Here is a 21,947-nt window from a genome sequence, read left to right as displayed (position 1 = left end):
TTAAAAATGCATATTGTTGCTTCATGCCAAGAGGATTTAAGTCAGCCTGAGAAACTGAGAGATGGAGAGAGCAATCCTAAATACAGACTTGGTGGAACTACACCCAGGAAGCACTTATGAAGCACATTCTGCTGGATGCACATTCTGCCCTTCTCAACAGAGCACCTAGAACTTTCTATTGACAATTTAGGACCAACTGCTTATGAAGTAGAAATGAGGGGGGAAATAAATAATGGTGGTAAAACAATTATTACAATAAAAAGAAGTAGCTGCCAGAGGTCCGAAGAAAATGGAAGATGGGAAAATGAGTAAAAGAAATCATTTCCAGGAAAAAATACACCTATGACTAATGGTTCTGATAGGCTTTTGTCAACTGTAATCCTGAAATTCAGGAAGCAAATGGCAATCTTGACCATAACACAGGGGCACGAAATCAAATGTATTTTTGGTCCAATCAGACTTGGGGGAAGTCAGTTGGTCGCTGTGGTTTCTCATGTAGGTGCAGCTGTGCCTGCCTGTGGTCTTCCTCACGGAGGAAGTGAGAGGCACAACGAGCTGTGTTCACACTGGACTGAGAAAGGCCTGCTCCTAGAGAAGGCGAAACCACACGCCGCTCACAGACCGTCAGTCCCAGCGCCCACCGCCCCTCCTCAGGGGAGAGCCTGCCTGCTGCTGAGGGAGCCCACCTGAAGCCCACCTGGAGCACCCCTTACTCACAGGTGGCCCTGCTCACGACCTTGTGCCCCAACCCCTGGCCATCATACACTGGGCTGGGAGTCAGCACCTGACCTCAGAACAACCAGTCAGAGGGCTGGCTGGCGACCTGTGAGGTGGCCTGGTACCAAAGCTCTGCCCAGAGAGGGACAATCTCCGCCAGCTGCTTGGATTCTCAGTGAAACTCAGAACTGCTCAGATACCAATTACCCACTAGAACAAATGGTTTCTCAACAAAACCGATATACATATGGCAAAACTTTAAAAAAAAGTTTTAGTATGAAATGTGTAAAAAGGCTCAGACTTAAAACAAATGCTGACATGACATGGTCTGTGAGCAGGATTGCTGTGGAGGCCTTTAGTCTTTTATTGCCTTGTCTCCCTCCCTGTGTCAGTTGCCTATTCCCACACAAGTCACCCCAAAACACAGGGGCTGAAAACAGTGGCGAACATTATTAACTCACACAGTTGCTGTGGGTCAGGAATCTAGGAGTGGCTTAGCTGGGTCAGTTCTGGCTCAGGGTCTCGTGAGGCTGCAATCAAGATGTGAACTAGGGCTCTAGGCAGCTGAAGGCCTCACTGGAGTTGGAGGATGTTATTGATAATTGTGTTCCCCAAAAAGATATGTTGAAGTCTTAACCCCCAGTACCTCAGAATGTGACTTATTTGGAAATAGTGTCCTTGTAGATATGATTAAGATAAGGTCATACTAGAGTAGGGTGGCCCCTTAATCCAATGTGACTAGCGTCCTTGTAAGGAGAGAAGACAGAGACACCCTGGGGGAAGACGGCCATGTGATGACAGAAGCGAAGATCAGAGGGAGGCACCCATGAGCCAAGAAACCCCAAGGATTGCCGGCAAATGCCAGGAGCTAGAAGAGTCAAGGAAGGGTTCTCCCCTGCAGATCTCAGGAGCAGCATGGCCCTGTAACACCCTGATATTGGACTTGGAGCCTCCAGAACTGTGACATAGTAAATTTCTGTGTTTTAAGGCATCCAGTTTGTGGTGCTTTTTAAAGGCAACCCTAGCAAACAACTACCCATCAGTTTGGCTCAGTCACATGGCTGGCAGGTTGGTGCTGGCTGCTGGCAGGAGGCTCAGTTCCTGAACACAGGGTCCTTTCTGAAGGGCTATTTGGCTGTCTGACTTGGCAGCTGGCTTCCCCTGGAGCAAGTGATCCCAGGGAGAGCAAGGAGGAAGCCACAGCATCTATTATGCCCCACCCTCAGAAGTCACACGTTATCATTCCCATACTATCCTGTTGGGTTACCCTGATCAGCCTTGCTCATTGAGGAAGGGGACACAGGACATAGGCCAGGAGGGGAGGATCACTGGGCACCATCTTGGAGCTAGTTACCACACCCGCTTCTCTTCTCACCTCCCCGAAGTTTATAGGCCTACCCAACCCGCCCCCTGCCTGTGCTGAGCCCCATGCTAACCCCTCACTATGAATCCAGCTCCCTGGTCCAGCCATGGCCAAATTCTCTCAGCTCCGCAATGTGCTGAGCGTAATCTGGCCTCAGCACTATTGTCTTTGCTTAGAGGAAATGGCCTCTTTTGAAGGGGAAATGCCCTTCCAAGTCCTCTCCATCGCAAGCACCTTGTGACTCTTCTCGCACCGAAGTGGCATTTCCTGTTCCCAGCTCCAGAGCCCTTCCTCCTCAGGCCATCATACTTACCCAGGTCCTCTCTGCCAGAACATGAGCTGCACCGAGAGGGGCTACCCTATAGTAGTGGCAGCTTTGTGCTGGATGTGGCGCATAAACAGCTCCCTTACCCTTCTCCGTGAGCCTTAAAGAAGGCTCGATACGGCCATACTGCAGAGGAGGAAACCCCACAGAGGTGCTAGTGAAGTGCCCACATGCAGATTAGAGCTGGGGCTGGGATTTGGGTCTTCTTCGCCATGACTATGGGGACCCCCTCCGGGAACAGAGCCAATATGCTACTAATCTTTGTGTCTACAGCTCCTGGCGCAGCCCCTGTGGCTTATAAAATCTGGGCTCAGCACATGTTGACTGTGAATGAATGAGTGAATGACTGGACAGTCACCAAGTGTGCTTATTTCACTTAGGATGGAACAACGAAACAACATTTTCTTTCCCTTTGGAAAGTTTTCTTATTTTAGTTTTCTAGCACTGAAGTAAAAATCTAACAGCCTAACAGTTAAAAGCATAGCTAGATTCAGGAGCTGAAATGGTCTGTGGACAGTGTCTGTGTCTCTCTCCGCACTTGGCATTTTGTTTATCAGCTTCTTTCCCAGACAGACTCCCCATACAGCGGGAGTCACTGGCCATCACCACCCTATGCGCCATCCGATTCTCTCAGCAACCACAAGTAAAGAGCTTTCCACACAGCTCCTTACGAAGTCCCAGATCTGTGTCCCCCGTTATTGGCCAGAGGGCTATGCTATTCTGATTGGCCTGTTGGCCAGCACTGAGTCATCTCGGGCATGGGTCGGACCTGACACTCATGCATAGGAAGTGGGGAGGGCCGGCTCCCCAAAGGAACACTGGGGCGGGGTAGTGGATGAGATATGGTCAGGAAGAAACAGTAAATGTCCACTAGGGCTGCTTCCGCTGAACATAAATTTCTCTCTGGCCCTAGTTAAGTGCTGTTGCAGTCGGGGTCAGCAGGAAGGAGCCTGCACAGGATAGTGCAATATTTGGGGGCTAGCAATAGCAGGAGCCACTAGCCCCCCAGGCCTGAAGGTGTGAAGGGTTCAAGGGTTACAGAATCAGGGGAGGGGAGCTGTATGGAGAGAGTAGCCTGGCAGGAGCCGCAGCCTTCAGAAGAGAGATCCAGGCAGACTACAGTGATCTGACAGGGAAGACACTAGGCAATAAACACCATGTCTTCTCTCTTACCCTCTCATCACCTGCTGCTGCTTCCCATTGGTTGGGCCCTATAGCAAGGCAGAGGGCAAGAAAGTGTAAGTCGGTGCTGTCTACAGAAGTCAGTGTTAGGGTCATAGGAGAGGGGAGTGTGCAGGGAGGAAATTGCAGCACATTCTGGAAGTTCATGAACCAGTTCATTCGAGAAGAGTTAGGGAGTCAGGAGAGAGAAAGCTCTGTGAGCAACTGGGTTTCTTAATGAGCATAACCATGTTAGCTAGCCTCAACATAGCCCCCAGTGATCCTGATCCTGGCACACTCTTGTGTAGTGCCCTCCCACATTATTCCAGCGTTGTTCTATGTGACCACTGGAACATGGCAGACACAATGGCGTGTTACTTCTGAGATTAGGTTATAAAATATTCCGTGTCTTCTGTCTTGGTTGCCTACTTTCTATCTTGGATCACTTGCTTGGGGGAAAGCCAGCTGCCATGTCCCGTGGAGCCCTATGGAAAGGCTAAAGCAAGAAACTGAAGCCTCCTCCTATCAGCCCCATAAGTGAGCCGTGTTGCAAGCGGAACCTCCAGTCCCAGTCCAGCCTTCAGATGACTGCCACCCTAGCTGATGTCTTACCGCAACCTCATGAGAGACCCTGAGCCAGAACAACCCAGCTACGCCGCTCTCAAATTCCAAACCCTCAGAAACCGTAAGATGATAAATGTTCGTTGTTTTTTAAGCTTCCAGTTTGGGGGTAATTTATTATATACACAGCAATAGATAACTAAGGCAGTAATCTTCCTGACAGCACCTCAATCCCCTGCCAAAATTCAAATCCGTCTGATGCTGTCTTCCAGCTGTTCTGACTGCCCTGGTACAGGTCTCTCTCCTGCTACGCATGATACAAGCGCTACTAGTAGTTACTATTTGTTGGACTACACAAGCTCAGAAATAATCTTTCTTTTCTCATGGTTTTGAGGGGTGAAGTGCACCCAGGCAATATTCTTAAACGGAGGGAGAAAACCACACTGAAGGGTCCACACCAAACAGACCTTGGTTGCTTTGAAATTGGAAGTTCTAGAGGAGGCATTCTGAAAGTGGCCAGGAAATCTCCTGTCTCCAGAATTTACCTAACTCACCCCAGCCTGGCATGATGCAGAGTGGTTCTCAAAGGGTGGTCCCAACCCAACGGCACTAGCAGCACGTGGGAATTTGTTAGGAACACAATTTCTTGGGCTCCATCCCAGGCCTGCTGAATCAGAAACTCTGGGGACAGGACCCATCAATCTGTGTTTATAAGCCTTCCGGTGATCCCGATCAAGTGTGAGACCACCATCTTTCAAAGCATGTGTGCAAGCCTTAGTCATCAGCTCCCCACATCAATTCTCTCAAACAGGCAATTTTACACAAGAGGGCACTGAGGCTTGGATGAGAAGTGCACCCATCCAAGACTAAACAGCACCCTAGCATCACAGCTAGAGCCTGGAATCCCCACCCCAGGACCAAGGCATAGTGAGTTTCTACATCACCAGCTCTCCTCCTAAACTCATGCTTTCAACCCATTATTACCCTTTCTGGGGGACTTTTTGAACCCAAATGCATTGCTTTTGTTTGACCAAAGACAAATCAATGGGAAAATATGATCTATAGTTAAGTAATTACCTTTCATCAGGTTCTGTGTAATTTTGAAATTTCACAAAAGATTTCAAGGGAATGCCAGAATCTTGTTGAACCTATTTATCTGCGGATATTCTGAGTATAATCCCTTTATTCAGTTCTACTGGGAGAAAATTGGAATGGGATGTTTTTAAAATCTTTTAATCTGGTGCTTCAACCTTTTGAATACAATATATAAGATGGTTGCTTGTTTTTATGCTTACTGGACAGGTCTACAGTGAACCTCCCATGCGAGTCAGATGATTGGTTTTATCAATACTTTCAGTGTTTAAATTTTTTTTTTAAGATTTTATTTGACAGAGAGAGAGAGAGCGCATGAGCAGGGGTGGGGGGAGGAGTAAGGGGAGAGAGCGAAGCAGATTCCCCGCTGAGCAAGGAGCCTGATGTGGGGCTCGATCCCAGAATCCTGGGATCATGACCTGAACTGAAGGCAGACGCTTAACTGACTGAGTCACCCAGGCATCCCGTGTTTAAATTTTCTGATATATTGTCACCTGATTTGGCAGAATGAAATTCTTGATATTGTGCCTTTTAACTTCAAGACTTGTTTTGTAGTTTATCTTATGAATCCTGAGTTTATTGCCATAGAGTCCTGATGTGATAACTAAAGATACTACTACACTGAAAGTAAAGACACCACCGTTCTCATTTCCACACTCTAAATATTCCTACAGAACATGGACATGGTCGGCATTGTACATTTTCTCCGAGTACTGGAATGTGACAGTTGAAATCCATACCATTGATGGAGAACTGCAGGGTTCTAGAATGATTACTGAATAATCAAATAAAGATAAAAATTACATCCAGTGTGATTTTAAGATAAGATATATTTGGGGGTTCTAAGTCTTCAAAAATTGTTGATCCATATATGGATATCTAGCAGCTGTCATAACATCGGGTATGAAAATTAAGTGTTAGCTTTACGTAAAACACTGTGCTAGAAATCATAGAGTTTATTGTCACATGAGAAAAGACTATTACCTTTAGAGGGAGCTTGCCATCTAGGACTCATTTAAACTAGGATTTACACACACACCCCAAAACAAACCCATGAAAGATATTGTGGCAATCTATTTTCCAAAAATGGCTGCAACCTTTCCAGTCCCACTTGTCTTCCAAAACTTTGCCAGTCCCCATCAAGAGGTGGGGTCTATGCGCCTTCCCTTGACCCTGGGCAGGAGTTTGTGACTGCCTCCATGACCACAGTGTGGCAGATGTGACACTGCATGACTTCCAAAGCTAGGTCATGAATGACGATATGGCTCTTGTCTGGTTCTCTCTCTTGGGGACTTCACTCTTGGAACCCAACCACTCTGAGGAAAAACAGGCCACATGGGGAGACTTATGTGAAGAGAAACTGAGGTCCCTAACCCTCAGCCGCAGCTGAGCTCCCAGCTGACAGCAGAACCAGCTTCCCAACCATCTGACAGAGTCCTCAGATCCAACAGCCCTCAGAGAACAGCCCCAGTGAGCGGAGCAGAGGCAAGCCTCCTCCCCCTTGCACTGCCCAAATTGCAGATTCATGAGCAAAATTAAGTGGTTATTTTAAGCCATTACATTTTGAGGTGGTTTGTTACCTATGACAGTCAGAATGATTTAAATCAACCATAGAAGTCTGCCAAACTTCAGGGTGTGCAGGCCCTGCTGGCCGTGGCAGGAGTTTGAGTTTCTATGGGAAGCGGTTGGAGGTTTATTGAGGAGAATGGCATGGTCATTTAAATGATTCCTCTGGCTGCTAATGGGGTTTCCTGAAGCTCTACCCCTCCTGAGTCAGTCACACTTCAGGACCAGCCATGAGGACTCACCAAGGGACTATGATAAATGGCAATTTAAAGGAAAAAGTAATTCTTTGGGATTATTCATTTTGATATTTTCTTTCTTTTTAAAGATTTTATTTATTTATTCGACAGAAATAGAGACAGCCAGCGAGAGAGGGAACACAAACAGGGGGAATGGGAGAGGAAAAAGCAGGCTCACAGCGGAGGAGCCTGATGTGGGGCTTGATCCCAGAACGCCGGGATCACGCCCTGAGCCGAAGGCAGACGCTTAACCGCTGTGCCACCCAGGCGCCCCATCATTTTGATATTTTCTAATATAATCCTGCATCGGTTTTTAGAAGACTACTGGATATGTCAAAATAAAGCGGGGAAAAGAAACCCTACATTTGCAGAAAACAGAAAGGCATTTGTTTTCAGTAACATACACATTTTTGAAGAATGGTTGCAGTCCAAATTTTTCAGCAACCATCAGAAAAACTTTGAATCACAATGTGCCGAGCACTGGGGGGGGGGGGGGTGAATCATACAGGGAATGTGAAATGTGCAAGGATAATTACAGAATTGATGGAATATGGAGACAAAAAGATATAATAAGCGCCACTATTTTGGCATTACAAATGAATCTGAAAAGGGTAAAGAATTTCATTGTTTTGCAATTAGTACACCACAGTTGGCTCGTATATTCCACAGGTCCTGATAAAATTCTGTTTTGGACCTTTCCTAGGGACACAGGCAATGTATGTTGAATGTATAAAACGGATGTGTGTCACAAAACAGATTTGTCCTTGCAAGGTAGCACAACAAAAATATAAATAAACCAAGAAATAAAATAATATTTTCTAAGTTCTGGCTTAAGAGTGCAGAGTCAGGCCTCCTAACTTGCAGCATGACCTGGGGTACCTTCGCTCCCCTCTTCAGGTCTAAGGTCCTGTCTGTAAAAGGGGGTTAAACGAGATGATTTCAGCTCCAACACTCTTGGAGACTCTTTTTCTTCTGTTCTTTCTAGTAGTAAATAAGGAAATAAACAGTATCCACATATGACAGGGAAGCTCTTATAGAATACTTTGTAAAACAAAAATGAAGACTTAATTTGTAATATGAATCATCTTTGCCCCAGGCTTCTTCCCAACTCACTCATTCATTTATTGTTTAGATTTTCATAATCAGTGTTATTGTTAACTATTACTAAGTAATGGAACTACTCTGAAATGTAATGACTTGAAATTACCATCTTAATTTGCTCATGGCTTTGTCTGTCAGGAATTTGGAAAGGGCTCAGGTACACAGCAGTTCGTCTCTCTAGAGTGGATAGGGCTAGAGACCCCACTTCCAAGACAGTCCCTCCACTCACATGTCTGCCGCATGGATGGGGGGCAGCTGGCAGGCTCTGCTGGGCCTCTCCATGTGGTCGTCCAGCGTGGTGGCCTCAGGATAGTCAGACTCTAACAGGACATGTGTTAGAAGAAACAGGAAGGAGGAGTTGTCAGTTTCTGAAGGCTGGGGTAGCAGCTCTTCTACCAAATACTATTGGTAAAGTTGCTATAGAGCCCATCTGCATTCAAGGGGAAAAATACAGATACCACCCATTGGTGCGAAGAGTGTAAAAGAATCTGTGGCTATTCTAAATCTACCTCAAAAGAGGCTGCTATGTTGATATCATTTTTACTTATTGAGTCTTGTCTGGCATAGTGACTCATTTAATCCTTCCCCTAACTCTATATGATAGAGATCTGTATTATCCGAATATCACAGGTGAGGAAACTGAGACAAAGAGGTTAAAGCACTGGCTCAAGGACACTCAGTTGCGTCAGCTAGTTTTTGAACCCAGGCAGTGTACGCATGGTAAATTAATGAATTAGGCTATTCTTACCAGGCTATTTCTTACCACAACTTGATGTAATTATTAACAGAATGATAAAGCATATTGCAAGTGCTATGCAAGAGTGTGGACTTTCCATATTTCACGTAAACACCCCTTCTCAGGTGGATGCAGCCTTTTTGCTGAGTCTAGGGGTCCAGATGGTGCCTATGGGTGAGTGAAGGGTTGCTCAAAGCCACCTTCCGCAGCAATCTTTCTTTCCCCACTGTACTATCTTAGTACCCTTATTGAAATCCATTCGCCACAGATGAATGGGTTTATTTCTAGACTCAATTCTATTCCATTGATCTCTGTATCTGTCTATACTTAAGAAAGTACCACATTGTCCTGATAACTGTAGCTTTGTAGTAAATTTAGAAATTAGGAAGTGGAGGGGCAGCCTGGGTGGCTCAGTCGGTTAAGCGTCTGCCTTTGGCTCAGGTCATGATCCCAGAGTCTTTTGCAGTCCCTTATGAATTTTAGGGTCAGCTTGTCAGTGTCTGCCAAAAAGGCAATGGAATTTTCATAGGAATTGCAATTAAAATATTGTTAAAATAGCAATGTTTCCTAAGTTGATCTACCATTTTAACAATATTAAGTCTTTCAATTCATGAACACAGGATGTCTTTCCATTTATTTAGGTGTTCTTTACTTTTTCAATGATGCTTTCTACTTTTCAGTGTGCAAGTTTTATACCTTTTTGTTACATTTATTCCCAAATATTTTTTATTTTTCTGGATGTTATTAATGGAATTGTTTTAATTTCATTTTTGGATAGTTCAAGTGTATAAAAATACAATTGATTTTTGTATCCAGCAACCTTGCTGAACTTATCAGCACTAACACTTTTTAGATGGATTCCTTAGGATTTTCTACATACGAGATCATGTCATCTACAGTTTAACTTCTTCCTTTTCCATATGGATCTTTTTTTTTTTTCCCTAATTGTTCTGGCCTGAACCTCTAGCACAATGTTGACTACATGTCATGAGAGTGGACATCCTTAACCTGTTCCTGATCTTAGATGGTAACTTTTCAGTTGTTCATCATTAAATATGATGTTGGCGGTGGGTTTTTCATAGATGCTCTTTATCAGGTTGAAAAAATTTGCCCTATTCTTGTTTTTATCATGAGAAAATGTGGGATTTTTGTTAAATGCCTTTTCTCCATCAATGGAGATACTCTAGTGCCCCCTCCCCTTTATTGTATTGATATTATATTGTGTTTTACATTGATTTAATTTTGAATGTTGAAACTATCTTGCATTCCTTGGATAAATCCCACTTGGTCATGGTGTATAATGATTTTTATGGGTTGATGGATTCTGACAGTATGTTTTTGATGATTTTTACATCAGTATTCATAAGGGATATTAATGGTGTACAATACTTTTTAGATAGTGATACTCAGTTCGAATTGTTAAGAATTTTTACGTCTATAATCAGAAAAGATATTGGTCTGTTGTGTTCTTTTCTTGTTATACTTTTGTTTGGTTTTAGTATTAACCACACAGAGTGAGTCAGGAAGTGTTCCTTCCACTTCTTTAAAAAAAAAAATGTTCGTGAAAAAAGACTGGTAATTTTTTTTTTTTTTTAAGATTTTATTGGAGAGTGAGTGAGCATGCAGGAGCAGAGGGAGCAGAGGGAGGGGCAAAGGGAGAGGGAGAAACAGACTCCCACTGAGTAGGGAGTAATCCCAGGACCCTGAGATCAGGGCCGGAGCCAAACACAGATGCTTAACTGAGCCACCCAGGGGTGCCTGGGTGGCGCAGTGGTTAAGCATCTGCCTTCAGCTCAGGTCATGATCCGAGGGTCCTGAGATTGAGCCCCGCATGGGGCTTCCTGGCCAGTGGGGAGCCTGCTTCTCCCTCTTTTGCTCCTCCTGCTTGTGTGTGCTGTCAAATAAACAAAATCTTAAACAAAACAAAACAAAACAAAAAAAACCCCTGAGCCACCCAGGTGCCCCTGGTGGCTGGTAATTCTTTAAATATTACGTAGAATTCATCACTGAAGTCCTTTGGTCCTGGGTTTCTCTTTTTGGAGTATTTTTTCAATATCTTTACTTCTTATAGGTCTACTCAGATTTTCTGTATCTTTTTTTTTTTTTTTACTTGAAAGGGAGAGGAGGGGAGAGAGAGAGAGAGAGAGTGCGTGCACGTGCGCACGCCCCCCCCCCCACGAGCAGGGTGGGGGTGGCGGGGGAGGGCAGAGAGGGAGGGAGAGGCAGACTCCCTGCTGAGCAGGGGGCCTAGCCTGATGAAGGGCTCCATCCCAGGATCCCGAGAGACTGGGGACTGAGCCACCCAGGTACCCCAGATTTAGTGTATCTTCTTGAAACAGTTTTGATAGTTTGTCTTTCTAAAAATGTGTCCCTTTCATCTAGATTAGCAAATATGTTGGTATATAATTCATATTATTCTAATTCTTTTTATTTCTATGAAGTCAGTAAAATGTCCCCTCTTCATTCGTGACTTCGGTAACACGAGTGTTCTTGTTTTTTCTTGGTTATTCTCACTACAGATTTATCAATTGTGTCCATCTTTTCAAAGGAACTTTGTTTTGTTGATTTTTCTCTAATGTTTTTTTTTAATCTCTACTTCTGCTCTAATATTTCTTTTCTTTCTTTTGCTTACTTTGGGTTTAGTCTGCACTCCTTTATTCCAGTTTTTAAATGTCAAAGATTAGGTTACAGATTTGAGATCTTTCTTCCTTTTTACTGTTTACAGCTAGATTTCCCAGTAAGCACTGCTTTTATGGCATCTCATAAGCTTTGGAATGTTGTATTTTTGTTTTCATTTATCTTGAAATATTTTCTAACTTCTTTCTTGACCCATTGGTTATTTAGGAATGCAGCCACCACAGCTCTCTTTTGGTTGCTACTTACATGGTATTTACTTTATCATCTTGTTGCTTTCAACTTGTGTTGTTGAATATAAAGCATGTCTCTTGCAGAAAGCATACAATTGGATCATGTTTTATATTCATTTGGTTAATCTCTATCTTGTAATTACAGAGTTTAATCTAGTTACATTTAATGTAATTACTGATAAGGTAGGATTTACACCTGCCATTTTGCTACTCGTTTCCTGTCTGTCTTCTATGTTTCTCTAGTCCTCCATTCCTGGCTTATTTTGTGTTAGATATTTTCTAGGGTACCATTTTAATTCTCGTCTTTTCTTTTGTATTTTATAGTTATTTTCTCAGTGTTTGTCCTGGGGATTTACAACATCTTAATTTTTAACAATCCAGATTATAAAAGAAAATATCAGTACCACACAACCCTTTTCTCCTATGTAGCTCTACTTCCTGTACCTTTGAGCTGTTGTCATAAGTTACATTTTTATGCACTGCGTGCCTATCAACATAGATTTATAATTACAGCTTTATGTAGCTATCTTTTAAATAAGAAATAAAAGAGTTTACAAAAATACATTTATATATTGTCTTAAATTTACTTTGCTGTTACCTTTACTGTTGCTCTTTATTTCTTCATGTGAATTTGAGTCATTGTCCAATGTTCTCTCATGTCAGTCTGAAGGACTCCCTTTAGAATTTCTTGTAGGGCAGGTCTGCTAGTGACAATTTCTGTTTTTGCTTATCTGATAATGTCTGAATTTGTCCTTCATTTTTGAAGGGTAATTGCCCTGGATATAGAATTCTTGATCAACACTATTTTTCTTTCAGCAGCTTTCATACCTACTACCTACTTTAATACTTAATACCTACTACCTTCTGACCTCCATGGACTCTGATGAGAAACTAGCTATTAATCTTATTGAGGATTCTTTATACATGTTTTTTTTTTTTTTTTTTTTGCTTTGAAGATACTTGTTTTGTTTTCTGATAGTTTCATGATAATGTATGTGGGGTAGATCTCTTTGAATTTATTCTACTTGCTATTGAGCTCTTTGAATTTGTACATTAACATTTTTCAAACTTGGTAAGTTTTCAGTCATATTTCTTCAAATATTCTTTCTGTCCCCCTTTCTTTTCTTCTTCCAGGACTTCCCTTGTGTGTATGCTGGTCTGTTTAATTGTGTCACACAGGTCTCTGAGACTATGATTCTCCCCCCTTCCCAACCTACACATTCCTTAGAGTGAATAGTCACAATTGACATATTTTCAAGCTCACTGATTCTTTCTTCTGCCTCCTCAAATCTAATACTGAGGCCCTCTACTTCAGCTATTGTATTTTTCCAAATCCAGAATTTCCATTTGCTTTTTAAAATATAATTTTTAAAAATATTTATTTGACAGAGAGAGTGAGAGAGCACAAGCAGGGGGAGCAGGAGGAGGAAAGGGAGAAGCAGGCCCCCCACCAAGCAGGGAGCCCGATATAGGGCTCAATCCCAGGACCCTGGGATCATGACCTGAGCCTAAGGCAGACGCTTAACCACCTGAGCCACCCAGGCGCTTGCCCCTAAAATACAATTTTTTAAAAAAGATTTTATCCATTTATTTATGAGAGAGAGAAAGAGAGAGAGAGAGAGTATGTGCACAAGTTGGGGGAGACACGGAGGGGAAGGGAGAGGGAGGGGGAAAGAATCTCAAGCAGACTTGATCCCACAACCCAGGGACCATGACCTGAACTGAAACCAAGAGCCAGTCGCTCAACCAACTGAGCCACCCAGGTGACCCTAAAATCTAATTTCTACATTACTTATTGATATTCTCTATTTGGTGAGGCATTTAAGAAATATTTTCATTTAATTTTTTAGACATGGTTTCCTTTAGCTCCTTGAACATAATTTAAGTTCTCTGTTTAGTAAGCCCAATGTCCTTGAAGAAGGACAATTTCTGACTGCTGTTCCTGTGTATAGGCCATCCATTGTTTTGCATATCATAATCTTTTGTTGAAAACTGGATATTTTAAATACTATAACATAGCAATTCTGGAAATCAGATTTATCTCCCTCCCCAAGATTTGTTGTTATTGCTACTTGTTATAGTTGTTTGGTAACTTTTCTGAAAGAATTCTATGAAGTCTGTATACTTTGTTATATGTGGCCGGTGAAATTTTTACTCAGCTTAGCAGCCAGCTAATGATCAGAGAGAGTAAACACGTGTAACAACAACAACAACAACAACAACAACAACAACAACAACGGAATCTCCTAGTTTTCACCAAGGGGCTGTGTGTATGTGTGTTAAGGCATGCCGTCAAACCTGAGCCTGGCAGTTGAAAATTGGCTTTCACTTCTTGTTTGTGCAGAGCCTCAAAATTCACCACAGGTGAGAACAGAGGGTGGCTTCAGGTCTTCCACAGGTGGCCACAGCTCTATGTGTGAACATGGGATTCTAGATTCCTAGAACTATGCCACAGCTTTCCAAAGCTCCTATGGATATTGATTCCCCCACTTTTCCTTTTAAACTCTTTGGTTAGTCTATTGCTTGCCTCAGCTCTTATTAATCACCTAAAGCAAGTACAACATTAAAACTCTTGCCTATAATTGTTTCAACAAACACCTCCCCAGGGAGAATACTTTTCATGCTGGGTCCACTCTGAGTTAGCCCAACTACAGACAGCCTTGTAAGTGAGGCATTATGGGGAACCATCAGGTAGGCCAAATAATGGCAACTCTTTGGGAATGAGGCTTTGAAAGAGCTCTAGCTTTGCTTTATTCTCTCTTGTGACTACTAGGCTGCACCAGGAATATGGTGTCAAGGGTACTGCAGACCTGGAATGAGGAATGCCTCTAGAGCAAATTGAAACGCCACAAAGGTCACTGTTCTTACTGCGACTCAGAAGTTCTTTTCTCAGCCATTTCACTGACATTAGTTGGTAAAAGCTATTTGACCACTTACTGTGTCTGTTCCTATCAGTCGCCTAACTGCAGGCAATCGATGGCCTTTCCCCCCATGCCCCCAAACATTTATTGCTACCTACAGGTGGATAAAGACAAAGCTCTTCTCCAGAAGCCCCTATCCCTTGAATTCTCTTCATTCACATTTTCTTGGATTTTGGCATTTCTTAAAATGAGTATCAGAACCACAAGCAACTCTTCTCTCATGTGTGCTAGGTCCTGCCACCTTTGTGGTGTATGTCAGAGCTCAAAAGCAGGTTACACAAGAGGCAGGTCATCAAGTAAAAAATGCATTTTGATTATTTCTACTAGATCTCAAACAATGTTACTCACAGCACTGTTGTTATCTTGGGTACGAGAAATGAACCAACTTCCCAATTTTGGGGGGAGGGACTTGGCCAACTATTACGTGAGCTTCGCTCAGGTTTTACAGCTTAGTGCTAACCTGTCCAATCCTGAGCCTTGTACCATCTTCATTTCTAGTGGAAGGTCTAGCAAGTTACATGCCATAGACTGGGGATGGCTGACCCAACAGGCATCTAAGAAACACTTTCAATCGATCCAGATCAAATGACAACCTATCCCTATTCAAATGACAACTGATCCCTAGGTTGACCCATGACATGCTTTTGGGTTAGGTGACCTCAGCAGAATCCTCAAGTTTGCTTTTCTGGATTAGCTCACCCTCTCAATCTATTCTTTCCTGCTTTTATTAGTTTGTTACTTCAACATTCTTCCATGTTTTCAGTAAAATCTGTGTCTCACGTCAGAATTTTTGTGTAATCCCCTAGTGCACAAACAGGCAAAGCAGTCTTTATCCTCAAGGACCTCCCCCAAATACCAAAATCTCAAATAGTTATTCAGTTATTCTCACAAATCTTTCTTTGCAGAGTAATCACCATTATCTTTCTTTTGTCCGTCTCCCCAACTAAAACAAAAGCTTCCTGATGGCAGGGACTTTACCAGGTTCAGTGCTGTATCCCTGGTGTAGTTTCAGTATTTATACACAGCTTGTCACAGGTATGTACTCACAAAGTGTTTGCTAAAGGACTAAATAGGTCTTAAAAGTGAAAATGCAACTTTTCTTAAAGTTTAGAGATGGGTAAAGAGGAAAAAATATTTTAAGATTAAATTACTGGCTTTTCTAATTACGGAAACATTCTACCTTCAGCCTGTTCTTCAATCCCAATTTAAGAGAGAAGATCAATAAAAATCCTAAGAAGGGCAAGAGGAGTAAAAAAAACCACAAAGAAAATGAGGACACAAAAACGAGGAATGAAGTGGAGAGACGGAGACTTCTGCAAGTGCCGGAGCGGGCGCCTGGCGGGCTCAGATGGTAGAGCACGCGACTCTTGATCTTCAGGTTGTGGGTCTGAGTCCCATGTTGGGTGTAGAGATTACTTAAAAATAAAATCTTAAAAACAAACAAACAAACAAACAAGTGCTGGAGAGGGGGAGATGGAGAAATGATCTGGACAGAGTGGAGTGCTTTACGTACCAGCAGTTTTTTGTTTTAAAAGAAGTCACTAGCCAAGCTTTACTTTCTATCTTCCATTACAGTGGGCTCTGGTTTGGAAGGAATGGTCACAGGAAGACACAAGAGGCGACTGGCGCTACATTCTTGTGGAGTTTTAGGTATGGTAAAGCGTTGATTCTTCACCTTTGGAAAAGAGCAAATCCAACACCTATCTCATCGGTTCTGTACTGTCAAAGAACTTTCCATTCAAGATATATTTCTGCTACCCAGTTTTACATCTTCATCACCTACACCAGAAGGGCTATCACAAGATAGGAATGAACAGGCAAAAAGCAAAGACTACCAAGAATGCCTAGGGACAAACTGAAAACAATGACTGGTTGGCTCATCATTTCAGGGCTACGTGAACTGTGGCAACTGAGCTCAAACTATCCTTCCCCAACAGGCAGAGCCAAAATGGCCCCATTTCATGGAGTTTGGGCTTGGCCATATGATTTGCTCTGGCCAGGGGAGTATTAGCAGATGTGATGCATGCAGATGTATAAACTGTGTTTGTGTGATCAGGCTTGCCTTCTTGTGGTTTTGTCATCAAGGAGAACTTCTGGACAACTTCTGCAGTCTAGTCCAAGTCCAAAGAGGAACACAGATGGAGTAGACCCAAGCTCAAATCGTGGCAAGTAGTCAAGCCCAGCCAGATCTCCAGCTTGAAGCAATCGCCCAGCCAAGCCTGTCAGGCAACCTGCAAAAGCATGAGTGAGAACGATTATTTTAAGTTGAGGTTTGGGGCAGCAGTAGCAACTGAAACCTAAGTACACATCTTTCTCTTAGACTCATCCTAAGGGCAAATCTTGTTATCTCTTCCTTCACTGCTACATGTCTAGAACCTAGCACACTTTCTGGTAATTAGCAGATGTTCAATAAACATCTGTTGTGGTTACATTTACGTTTCTTCTAAAATTAGTGACTTAGGAGAATAAAACTGAAAGGAACTTGCATAGTTTAGTTGTAAAGCATGTGGTTGAACTTCAAAATCACCAGTTTCAACAAGGACCAGAAAGCATGTTAGAGATCATTAGGTGGTTAAGAGCATGGACTACGCAAATGACTGCCTGGGTTTAAATCTAGGCTTCACGAATTACTGGCCAGGTGATCCTAGGCAAGTTACTTCACCTTTCTGCCTCATTCCTCATCTGTTAAACGGTACTATTAATAGTACCTACCTCACAGGATAGATTTATTTCAAATACTTACAACCTCACCCAGTACATGATAACACTTACAGGCATTTTAAGTTACTATTACCAGCATAAGATGATTTTGAGCAAGGTTATTAAAGTTCCTCTTTGCTTGCTCCTCCAGTCACCTATTTATGTCTTTTTGTTCTCACTTTTGTTATCTCATCTCTGTACATGTGTATAATTAGCTCTTTTGTACGTTTGCATGGTCTTTTTGTGCTCTGGAGTGCTAATGCTGACACCTATTCCACCCTCTCTCTTCCACCAACCCATTTTATAAACTACTGATTTTGTTCTTTTCACCTAGGATAGCATTTGCCCCTTCTCCACCTGCTCAAAGCATAGTTGTTCCTCAATGTCCAGCCTAAATGTCACCTCTCCCAGGAAGCCTGTTCTGATCTTCTTTTCCAAAGTCATCTTTTGTTCTCTGACCTTCCTTAGCAGTTCATCTCTACCTCAATTACAATTTTATACTTTCTATTTTCAGGTATATGTCTTTCCCTGATGAGACTGTAACTCCTAGAGGACACCACAATTTCTAAGCTTACTTTCTGCCCATTTCCACCCTCAAGTATATGGCAGGCAAGCAATAAATATTTGTTGAATGAATGTATTTGAGAAGCCCACTTAGGTTCATCTAAACTCTAATTAAAACAGCTAACTGAGAATTCATCAAGTTTTTAAAGAAGTAAAAACTAGTTGGAATACTAATTAGACATTAAAAGATAAGTTTTGCATGTAAAAAAGAAAGACACTTGATTTATTGCATTAAAAAACTTTATTTCATTTAAAAGGTCCAATATAAGCCAAATTAAACCCCAAATTGACAGCTACACCTAGAGCTCCTGAACTAAATGGCACTGAGTTGAGTGTCTTGTTAAAGGAAGTCATTTGCTATTACCACCATTTCCTCCAAAGTAGTTCTAGAGCAGAAGCTGGTATTACTATAATACACATCAGATATTTCAGATGTCATCTTTCATGCAGAAGTTAAAAAAGCAAACAGGCTTTTCTGTTGTGTTTGAGTATAAAAACCACTACAGAGCAGGGCCTGAATGCTTTTGACATACAAGGTGTAACTATAAAGGAACTTACTGTGCTGCTGTGTTCATTCACTGAAGTTGTCCATGTGTGTACTCCAACAATACTAGGGCTGCTCAAATACTATTTGGACCAGTAGTTTGGGATTTCCCCTCATTGGGTGCAGACCAAAGGAAGTGGCTGATCAAGCTGGGGACAGACTATCACAAAATGCGATCACAAAGCAATGAAACAGATTTCCTAATGGGCAAGCGATTGAAAGAACCACCTCACAAATATTTTCAGTAAGAGCATCATTTACATAAAGTGATGCAGGATCTAAGTTCTGGCATGTGTGAGGATAAGTTAAAAACAGCTTGTTACTTTATAGCTACACCTTGGATTTCATTAGATGGGTAAATCTAACTGTGTTTAATGAGTCCTTCTGGAAATCACTTCAGCAGATAAGTCAAACAGCCTGTAAAAGAGAAGACATGGCAGAGGGCGTGAGATTCATCCTTTCAACGTTCTCGCGTTCTCTCGGAGGACAGACCCGGGCCCAAGGACAGAAGTTACCGGGAGGGAGGCTTCAACTCCATCTAAGGAAGACCTTTCTAACAGTTAGAGCTGCTCAACAACTGAATGGACTGCTTGGTGAGGTAGAGTCACTGGAAGTGTTCAAGGTGGAAAGATCACCCTTGTAGAAGGGACTCCTGCATTTGTTAAGAGGTTAGACTGGGTGAACCTCAGGTCTCTTTCAATTCTGAGATTCTAGAAAATTCCCTCAGGGAATTCAGAAGAGAATTCCTAAAAGGAAAGAGAAAGCACACATATGTATACTTTTAGAATCCTCTTGCGTTTTTTTTTTTTTTCCAAAAGGTACAATAGAAAATGTAGTCCACTGTCTTTAAAATGCAAATTCACCTTCCTACCACTAATAATTAGGAAGGGTCCATTATGACTTCTTTATATTATAAAGAAAAGATGGAGGATTACATTTATAATTTCTGTAAATATTTTAGAAAAAAATGCTTAAAATCTAGTAGTCAATGCCCTAGAAACTTTATAGATTTTTAGGTAATATGCACAGATACAAATACATTATTCATTAAATACAACTCACATCTGTGTTTTATTATACTCTAAAATATACAGGAATCTTGATGTACTGAAAGAGTGCAAGTAAATACAGTATTCAAGCAGTCACTATTTCTATGTACATGCTCATTAATTCTTCAAAAACCCCACAAAATTATCAAATAGATCAAAATACTGTTCTGTGTTTTCACACTTTATATTCAGAAAAACCAGCTGAAATTTACAATGTCATAAAGTTTCCAGTTTCACAATACAAAAAGGTAAAATGAAATTGGGTATCATTTTGTGAAAATTTATGGAACTTCACCCAGATCTGTAAGACCCCCTACATATGTGAAATCATTCTTACTGGGAAAGTGACAGTTACAGTAAAAGCAGAACCATATAAATTGTTATTTAAAAGCCTAAACAACAGCCTTTCTCTGTTATTTGAAAGGCAGTCTTCCAATTCGGCAGACAATTGCTTCTTTCCCCAAGTAGTAGCATGTTTGAATCTGAATAGGACCCAATACAGAAATGCCTTCCAAGAGACCCAATGATGTTTACTTATCAATTACAAGGGATTTTTTTTCTTTTTGATTATTCACTAAACAGTGAAAACAAAAATCCCCCAATCCATTGTGGAGGCACAAAAGTAACATAAGTGATGAAGGTGTACCATCCAAAGTAGCGAGGTCGAAAACTTCATTCCCCAGGACCACTTAACTGCAATAGGGTGAAAATAATCTACTTTTTGATTTCATGAAATTTTCTTCTTCTAGGAAATCTTTACATTTTCAAACAAAAATAGTTCAATTTTAAACCTAAACTATTCAGACCTGGGCAACGACGGCCCGACCCCAATCTATCTCTGTCTACATCACAAGTATTTTCACCCTGACTGCACTCAGCCAGCTGGTTTTTAATTCTAATATTATAAAAGTTGGAATTTTTAAATTTATATGTAAAAGAAAAAATGTAAAAATACATCTGCTTTCTCTCATGGTTTAATACAGTATTTGAAGGCTTTCAGATGTTTTCTTTAAAAAAAAATCAACATTTAAAATCAAATCTCAGCTTCATTTTCAGAAATATTAAAGTTTGGTTTAGATAATGTCTCATTTCACCTATTCTGGTTTCCACAAAATGGCATTCTATTAAAAAACTTTTAAGTTACTTGGTCCTTTGGCAATTTGCTGTGCACATAATGCCTACTGTACCAAACTTTTATTGCCCTTAAATTTAGTTGTAGTTTATTGGTGAAATTTAAATCTAGTGTCCTTATCTCTTCTTTTACAATAGTGTTGCTTGTGTAAGCAGATTAGGGAGCACAGTGTCCCAAATTATTCCTGGCACTGCAAAACCAAATTAAACAATTCCACAAAGTAATTTGACATCAAAGTGTTTTCCTCTGGTCAAGTCTATTTCAAGATTCTAGAAGTTCCTTTTGCAAAACTTGCCTTTGAAATCAACTCTTCTTCCTAATGTCATATTTCTCATATCATTCTTCGATCTTTCCTCTTAGGTTGAATCTGTACGTGAATAAGAAAGTGCCTTTTTCCTGAAAAAGCACAATCTGAAGCGTTAGTGTCAGAACTCCTCTCTCAGACCTCTGGGCTCAGCCTCTTAGTAGGTCTCAGAATCAGAGTCATTGAGCTCGTCCACGTCAGTGTATAAGTACTCCTGTTCCCCGCCAATGTTGTTGAAACTGCAATAGGAGCTAGGTTCATTCCTCATGATGGGCAAGGCTTCAAAGCTGACTGTTTTTGAGGTGTTGGTATAACGGTTAATGGCATTGAAAGTCAGGGATGATAAAGGGCTACTTGATGAGACAGGCATCATGGTGGCCAAAATGAGAGCTAGGCAATCAGCCACATCCTTATTGGGAGCACAGGCCAAAGCTGGGGTATAGCCTAGAATTAAAGATAAAATTTAAATAATTAAACATCCTGAGATAAGGAAATAAGCCTAATGGCCCTTAGTTTTAGACAATTTAAATTACTTGGCTTATAATAAATTGGTTTAATAGAATGATTCATAAATTTCCAATCAGTAGAAAAGAGTAAAGTCCTAGAAATTTAGGGTGGGAGGAGGCCATATATATATATATATATATATATATATATATGCTATGTTATAGAAGAGTAAACTGAAGCCCAGAGATGGATGATTTCTCCAAGATCTCAAAACTTATCCATAACCACCTAAATTCACAAAAGATATTGAGCTAGAATTAAAACAAACAAAAACCCTCAGATTGATCAAGCTTCCTTCAGAGTGGTGGAAGAATCTTATGCATTAATTTGTAGTTATATTTAGTGCTTACATGCTGTGAAATCTAAATGTGTACAGATTCACAAATGAGGCACTGAGCAGGTGCTCAAAGATGTGTGTTGAATGAATGGAATGACATTTGGCTGTTGATCAACTTTTCTCCTAGGGACACAGAACACTGAAGAAAAACAGGGATAAAGAAG

The 21,947-nt window shown here is 41.5% G+C and overlaps 1 protein-coding gene across 11 annotated transcripts in view; it reads right to left on the bottom strand.

The window, feature by feature from the left end:
• Positions 1-10,789: 10,789 nt before the first annotated feature.
• Positions 10,790-21,947, bottom strand: part of ANKRD28 (ankyrin repeat domain 28) — a 201,453-nt gene continuing 190,295 nt past the window's right edge. For all 11 annotated transcript variants that reach the window (XM_045791700.2, XM_045791706.2, XM_045791701.2 and 8 more), the window contains one exon: positions 10,790-21,383. In XM_045791700.2, coding sequence (XP_045647656.2) covers positions 21,097-21,383 — 287 coding nt within the window. In that variant the 3' untranslated portion in view covers positions 10,790-21,096. The remainder of the gene's footprint in view (positions 21,384-21,947) is intronic.

This window comes from Ursus americanus, chromosome 20, assembly GCF_024610735.1.
Source record: "Ursus americanus isolate L20-20 chromosome 20, mUrsAme1.1.p, whole genome shotgun sequence".
NCBI lineage: Eukaryota > Metazoa > Chordata > Mammalia > Carnivora > Ursidae > Ursus > Ursus americanus.
The sequence above is the reverse complement of the archived record's forward strand: the minus strand, read 5'-3'. Positions and strand labels throughout refer to the sequence as shown.